Source organism: Sycon ciliatum, chromosome 2 (genome assembly GCF_964019385.1).
Source record: "Sycon ciliatum chromosome 2, ocSycCili1.1, whole genome shotgun sequence".
In the NCBI taxonomy this organism is placed as follows: domain Eukaryota; kingdom Metazoa; phylum Porifera; class Calcarea; order Leucosolenida; family Sycettidae; genus Sycon; species Sycon ciliatum.
This window is the reverse complement of record NC_088644.1, coordinates 31,900,345-31,908,001: the sequence shown is the minus strand read 5'-3', so window position 1 is coordinate 31,908,001 and position 7,657 is coordinate 31,900,345. Positions and strand designations below refer to the sequence as shown.

The window sequence follows — 7,657 nt, the reverse complement described above, 5'->3', positions numbered from 1 at the left end:
GCGTCGTAGCGCTTCAGGTTCAACTGTTGTGGTCATGTAAACTCATGTTTTTTTGGTAAGCATATGCAGGCTATGGGACTATGACCAGCCGCATGCACAGTAGCACTATATTGCACGTACATCTACGATGATTTTCCTACCTCTGCGCACATGCATATGATATGTCACACTTGATTTATCGTGTGTACTTCAGTAAGAAATATCAGAAATAAGAATAGAAAGTCGTTTTTCAAACACCCACGCTATAACCGATACCTACTGTACACATGTACTGTCGTGGATATCGAAATCCGATGCGATGATCGGACCGGTCGCCATTACTGCTTTCAGCGCGTGCAAGCACTTTAGTTCACGCACACACTGTAAACAATAGACTAGTGGTTCCGGCGGCTGCAAGGCCAGCGCCCCGTGGCCGCTTGACTTCTCAGCGGATTGCAATGTCCGCTACCGTAGATATGGCTAGAACTGAGCAGCTCACTAGCGATAGCATGCATGGGGCATTAAGCTTTTAGGTGTAGGCTGCAGAAGTTTGAGACTCTTGCTCTCTTGCTGACTCTATTTTGTACTGCTGTTGTCTCATTAGCTACGGCCGGTGAGCCGGCGAAGATCCTGTCAAATGAGAAGGAAGAGCAATACCATATAAGCTGCGATGATACGTTCATGGTCAGGGTCAAAACACATCCTCCAACCACAAAGCAGACGACGACCACTACTACCACTACTACTACTGTGGTTCCAAGCACAAGTACATCAGAAAGTACCAGGCGGCCAAACTCGCCTGCGGTAATTACTACCACCACTATCTTGTGGCCGGTGTTTGCAGCGGCGGGAATGTGTGTGCTTTCATGTTGCATTATCGCTGCGATACTGTGCAACACCAAGAGAGGAGCAATGACCGCGAAGGGGATACCGGCCAAGAAAAGTGAGAACAAATTGTAACTTAGAATTGACACACTGTCTGTTTATAAGGTTTGTAGGAGTTGCAAACGGGGAAAAGTATTGACTGTCATCACCAGGACTCCAACCAGGAACACTTGCGTATACCCCGCAATGCTCTACCACTAAGCTACGGTGTTGCCGTCATCCCAGCAGCGACTGTTAACATTTTCTTTCATTTCTGAATATTTCTATTTTCTCAACCCAACGCACCATACTCTGTGGTGTACATTTTGCACGTCCATGCTGTTGTGAAATCGTCGCATGTGCACGAATCATGATATAATTATAGTACAATTCCGGGTCTGCCCCTGAGGTGCATGTTACAGATATCAAATCCATACAATAATATGGCAGCAAATTGTTGTCTGTCTGCATGAGTTCGTGTCCGTGGGTATATTCACATGTGAGTTTACTTGTACAGTGGTCCCTCTATAATCCGGCACCATTTGTGCCACGAAAATCTGCTGGATTAGGGAGGGTGCTGGATTAACAAATCTGATTTACTGCTGCAATGTGCGTGAAGAGGACATTTTGGCTACTGAAAATTGTGCTGGTTTATCGAGGGTGCTGGATTATAAAGTGCCGGATTAGAGAGGGACGACTGTATTATCCTTGCTCCTATCTTTCTGACTTTCAGCGAGGTACGATTAGGAGAAAAAATCCGTTGCAATGCTGCAATCAGCCGGTATTTCAGTCATTCAGTCACCCTACCAAGAAGCAGAGTTACATTGGATGAAACTCGGTGACGATGATATCGATTTACTCTCTTTCTGGTGCACCACGTTAGCCTAACGGAAGGTAAGCTGACATTCGAAAGAAGTGAAATTCTTTCGTAAATATGGTATAGTCCTTTCCAGATATAGTCATTTGCAACTTCCATTTTTTTATTGACCTGGGGTGAGGGTTGTTTGAACTAAGAAGAGCATGATTATCATAATCACTTTGAAACTTCACTATTATAGTTTTTTATCTAATAACTTTTTTTATTAGTAATACTCATTTTCAATGGCTGTCGCAGTTTGCGAAAAGAGATCAAACCGCAAACTGCGAAAATTGGACGTTGGGCTGCGAACGTACTCATCCAGCAGTAAGGACAAAGCTTGTACTTCTGGAAGAAAATTCTACACGACTCGGCCAAGGCCATTCCTCCAGCAGAGTTGTTAGTCAACCCAGACCTTGTCCACCAATGAAACCCTTAGCCCAACTAGCATTTTAAAAATGCTGTATGAGTAGAACTGGACTGTTCTGTTTTCCTAGCTGTTACATTAGCCATCAACATACCATACTCGCGTGATTAGAGCCCTCTTGAATAGTACCCCTGCCTCTGAGAGGCAATGGAAAATAAAGCCCCCTCTTGAATAGCCCCCCCCCCTCACCCCTACTTCCTTTTCTTGTAGCCATGTTAGTGTGACACATCAGGTTCGACAATACTCATTTGAGTTTAGGGTTTATATAGTTCTTGATGTGGTCAGTTTATGACTCTAGATACTGTAGTTGGGTTGAAAGTGGAGCATTGAAAAATAGAAGGAAAATCTCCAATAAGTGCAGAGTCCCTAATAGTAACGCAGATAGAGCTGTGAAAGCATCCTTAAACTCGGTGTTGTTTGGCCATGTCTGCATCTATTATTATTATTATTACTTCTTGTACTTATAAAATTGCTTTCTCCACGCCGGCTCTTCAGATAGAGCTGTCCTTGAAATAATCAGAACCAGGCTCTTATTTGAAACTTGGATGTTGAGCCAATAATAAATGTAGAAAGGAAAACGAAAAGGAAATATAGATACGAGTTGAGAGTGATGGAGAGTTACTCTCAACTCGTATCTATATTTCCTTTTCCGTTCTACAGGCTCTTATTACTTGAATTAACACAAAAGGGAAAACGAACAAGAACACAACTGCAGGCAGAAGCACTTATGACTAACACGATGCACAAGCTTATCGAAGTTACTCAAGCGGGAAATAGGAAAGAACCGGGAATATTCATTACAAGTACTTGTACCGATATTGAGGTTAGGAGTCGAGTCGGTAGAGCGTCGGGAGTGGGCTATTGTGAGCCAAAGTCGGGCGCCAATGTTGACAATCCTTATTATTTCCCCGGACCAACACAAGGCACCAAGTAATTATTGTAGGAGGGAATGTTGTCTTACTACTGGTATTGATAAGGTTGGACAAGAATGCAAGACTAGACGAGACAAGATTAAAACTGACGATAACTAGATTAAAGCTTTAGGCTCCTCAACTAAACATTAGACTACAGATTACACTCTGAGAAATCTCGTTATACAAAAGGAATATTACTACAATAAATGTGAACGGTGCAAAGCATAAGCGCGCCCAATACGGGTGCGTTCTTAAATCCTCTCGGAAAAGTTGGAGACTCTCCGAAAAGTTCGAGAGCTGTTCTTATATTCTCTCCGACTTCTAGGAGGGTCTCCGAAGCCCTCCAAGCTCTCCAAGCTTCAGAGGTGGTTGAAACTTGGAGATTCCCGCGGTTTGGGATCAGCGCATGCGAACTACGGCTAAAAGCCACGTGTTGATCATGAGTGTACGCATTTCCCTTTTTGCATACGCACATGTGCATACTACATTCATAACTCAAGATCGCGGCCACTTTGGCGCTTCACATTGCTTGACATGCGCAAAATATCTCCGAATTCTTCGAGACCCGTTCTTGGGTTATCCCAGTTTCTTCGACTTCTCTTTTCTTCTTCTTCTAGAAGCTAGAGAATATGAACGCACCCTTAGTTGGCGCGCATATGACCGGCTATGTACACCAAAAAGGGATGTAATTAGATCAAATGTACGGTGGTTTATGTGCAGGGTCAGAAGGAGGGAAAACGGGCTACAAATGTGTATGGTACTAATTATTGCATGCACGGGCAGCGGGGAAATGGGACAAATATGGAGGTTATGAAGTGTGTACGGTACTACATGGGGGTGAGTACAGGTTTATAGGGGACATGTACAACATCTAGAAGTGGCTATGGAAGCACATAGTAAGGGATTACAATGTTACCAAGTGCCCTCTACCGGCATGCGTACTGCCCAGTGCCATCTTGCAGCATTTTCCAGAGTTCTGCGTACTCGCCAGACTGTCACTCACAGAAGAAGTGAACAATTGAAGAGATAAATTGCCTGCAACGACCTTGGAATTCTTCTCGTGCAACTGCGACTTGGAGTGCATGGTCAACGACCTTGGAGTTCTTCTCGTGCAACTGCGACTTGGCATGCCTGGTTATGCCATAATTGATCTGCTATGGCTTCCTGCCTCAAAATGTCTGAGACTGCACTGCTCAAATTTCGTGTAGGAAGAAGAATCTCAAAAGGAAATGCAATATTCTCTAAAATAGAACCCAGTGTAGTACAACACTCTAGCATGAAAATCATCGGTGCATTTGTTGGCGGTTTTATCGACTCACTTCATGAATTGACCAATTTGAAATGAAAAATCCAGTTTGCTTCCTTTACGAGTTTGCACCAAGTCACCAAACCTCCTCTTCCGTCTGCAGCGACCCATTATCATCGGACGTAGCCAAATTTCCAATGTTACTCCTAACTGGTTCCTTTACCACTGGTTGGACTTGATCCGTCCGCTATGACAGCCCGGTTCAGAGACTCTTTCTTGGTATACTGGCCAAAGGTCAGAATCAGGACACTGGTCATGTCCAATGATGCTATTTTATCTACCCACTACATGTTGTGGACACTCTGAGATTCTCTTACATGTCAGGATCGAGCGACCACACGGCACGAGGACAACTATTAACTCTTGACAGTATATTTCACTTGATCGACTAATTAACTAACACTAAAACCACCAGGTAGTTATAGCGTGAAAATGACAGCGTATATAAGAAAACCATACACGTACAACATACAACTACAGCGCACACAGCAAATCGCACATGGCGCATGTAGCGTGCACCACGTCGTCATCATCATTGGTACGGCGGAGTCGAGATACAACTGCATTGAAACAAACACAATGTCACAAGCGAGAAGGCCTTTCACTCTTGAGAACTTGTGGTTTCATAACCAAAATAGGGCATTCTCCCCACCAAAGGGCTTCTCACCGTCGTACCACAACTAGGGGTGATTAGGGGCTCTGATGCCGCCTCATCTGCTGCTACGGTGGTGGCCATGGTGGAAGATCAGTGAACACCACTTCAGCCAATTCTTGAAGCTTATCGATGTGGACTTTGATACACGACACGGTCACTGGTCCACTGCTTCGACCCAGGGCCGGCTATGAACCAGATAACACACATCCGATCTCTGTGTTCCACACAGTCTCCCCGCTCACTTCTTCCTTGCTGAGCAGTATCGCCTTTCTCCTGTCCTTCGCTTCTCTTTCTTCTCTTTCTTGTGCTTCTACTTCTTGCGCTTCTACTTCTTGCGCTTCTACGTCTTGCACTTCTACTTCTTGCGCTTCTACTTCCGAGCGAGGCAAGCAAATCTCGCTTTGCTTCCTCATAGGAACTGCAGCCAATACAGTTCCCGTTCACCGTGCTACCCAATAGAGCGATACGCAATCGCAGCAACCATTCGTTTTCGTCGAACTTGTTCTTGACACAGATGTCCTCGAACAGGTCGAGATAACGCTCCAGTGGCTGCCTTCCGTCGTATGTCGGGACTTTCAATAAGGGCCTACGCCCACCGCTGTGACAGGGAGCCTCCGCTGTACCTCCCATCGACCTCACACGCGCGGCGTCACCATCACCTTCATGCACCCTGGCGATGCGCTCGTTCATCTTCTTCAGCTTTTCGTTAGACTCTGTGCGGAGCGCACCCTCTTGCCGTCTGGCACGGCGCTCTTCACACTCCTTGCACTGTCGGAGCCTCTTCTCCACGAAATCCACCAACCTATCGCCTTCAAATCCATACCGAATTCCGTTGGCGATAAAGCTGGCTTCCAAATTATGTAGTTCCTCTAGTTCCTCTGCCATGCTCGCGTCGATCCTGGCGTTGTCGCCAAATGTTGTGAACCCTCTGAGATTCTCTTACATGTCAGGATTGAGCGACCACACGGCACGAGGACAACTATTAACTCTTGACAGTATTATTTCACTTGATCGACTAACGAGAGAGCTTGGAAGCTCAGGGCCCTACACTATGCTTTGTTGCCTAGCTCATCGTGCATGTTGTTAGAACTGATGGAAATGTTTTTTTTCCTTTGATTAGCAACATCATTGTATTGCAAAAACGTTTCGATGAGTTACTGAAGTAACGTCTTCTGCAAAGCTACGGGACCGGCACTGACTCTGCCGATCATGGGTGTTCTGGAGTCGACGGGATGTCTGTCCTGACGTTTCCTGGGACCGGCGCTCACTCTGCCGATCACGTGCGTTCTGGAGTCGATGGGATGTCTGTCCTGACGTTTCCTGGGACCGGCGCTGACTCTGCCGATCACGGGCGTTCTGGAGTCGACGGGATCTCTCTTCCGATGTTTCCTGTGACCGGCGCTGACTTGCCCGTTCACGCTTATTTTGGAGACGACGGGATGTCTCTTCCAAAGTATGTTTTTGCTGACGCATCCTATCACCTATTCGGCAACTAACGTCCATTCTAATTGCATTTCCTCCTCGTCTCCCTATTTCTTTCCAGAAAATCTCCCTATACTTCAGGGAGTCGTATACATATTACGACGAATATTGTGGCCAGTTGTTTGTGGCCAGCTGTGTTTGATGGTACGGTACGGTACGGGACAGATACGAGATAGCGCCAGCAAATATTGTTCCCAGCTTTTTGTGACCAGCGTGTTTGATGGTACGGTACAGGACAGATACGGGATAGCGCCAGGCGCGACACAAACAAATAAATAAATAAACACCAAATTAAAGCTGTGTGGACCTTGGCTAGCGCCATATGTTACTGAAGTAACGTCTTCTGCATAGCTACGGGAATGAACTAACACTAAAACCACCAGGTAGTAGCGTGAAAATGACAGTGTATAATAAGAAAACCATAACATACAACATACAACTACAGCGCACACAGCAAATCACACATAGCGCATGTAGCGTATACCACGTCGTAATCATCATTGGTACGGCGTAGTCCAGATACAACTGCATTGAAACGAACACAATGTCACAAGCACGAAGGCCTTTCACTCTTGAGAACTTGTGGTTTCATAACACTACATGACACATGTCTTATAGTACATGGACATCATGTGAGTATGAAGTCCACACATTATTGTTAATATTCTGAAAGTTCTTCAGGATTGTGTACTGTTTTATCTACTGTGTGAGAACCTTTGCCCTGCATTTTGTGCTTATGCAGTTGCTGGCAACATCTGAAGTCAAGGTTCCAAAGATGGATCTCAAGGACAAAAACAGGACCACGTGGGCTATATTTGAACATCCATTTTGAGCTGTGCAAAATGCCTATTGCCGGCACCATGCAGTCCTTTGGTGCTTCAGTCATCTGCAGCTTTCATCGGAGACATGAGCCATGTTTGATTCGTACCTGCTAGACAAGGGTAAGCAGCAAAACATTGCTGCTTTGATTCACATGTTATGTCTTTCTGTTGCATGAACACCGCTGTTGCGCAGTCTTTCTTTTTCTGATTTGGGTTGTTCAATGGATTCCATTGAAAGAAGCCTGACCCTTTCAGACAAATTTATCTTTTCGAATCACGGCGTTGCAGAGCTAATACACTACTAATACTATCTTTTTTACTAATTTTTTTCTATGTATTAGATCTATTTCTAA

The 7,657-nt window shown here is 45.2% G+C and overlaps 1 protein-coding gene across 2 annotated transcripts in view; it reads left to right on the top strand.

The window, feature by feature from the left end:
* Positions 1–7,353, top strand: part of LOC135810833 (uncharacterized) — a 16,186-nt gene extending 8,833 nt beyond the window's left edge. For both annotated transcript variants that reach the window (XM_065324261.1, XM_065324260.1), the window contains 3 exons: positions 584–922; positions 1,577–1,737; positions 7,226–7,353. In XM_065324261.1, coding sequence (XP_065180333.1) covers positions 584–922; positions 1,577–1,590 — 353 coding nt within the window. In that variant the 3' untranslated portion in view covers positions 1,591–1,737; positions 7,226–7,353. The remainder of the gene's footprint in view (positions 1–583; positions 923–1,576; positions 1,738–7,225) is intronic.
* Positions 7,354–7,657: the final 304 nt, after the last annotated feature.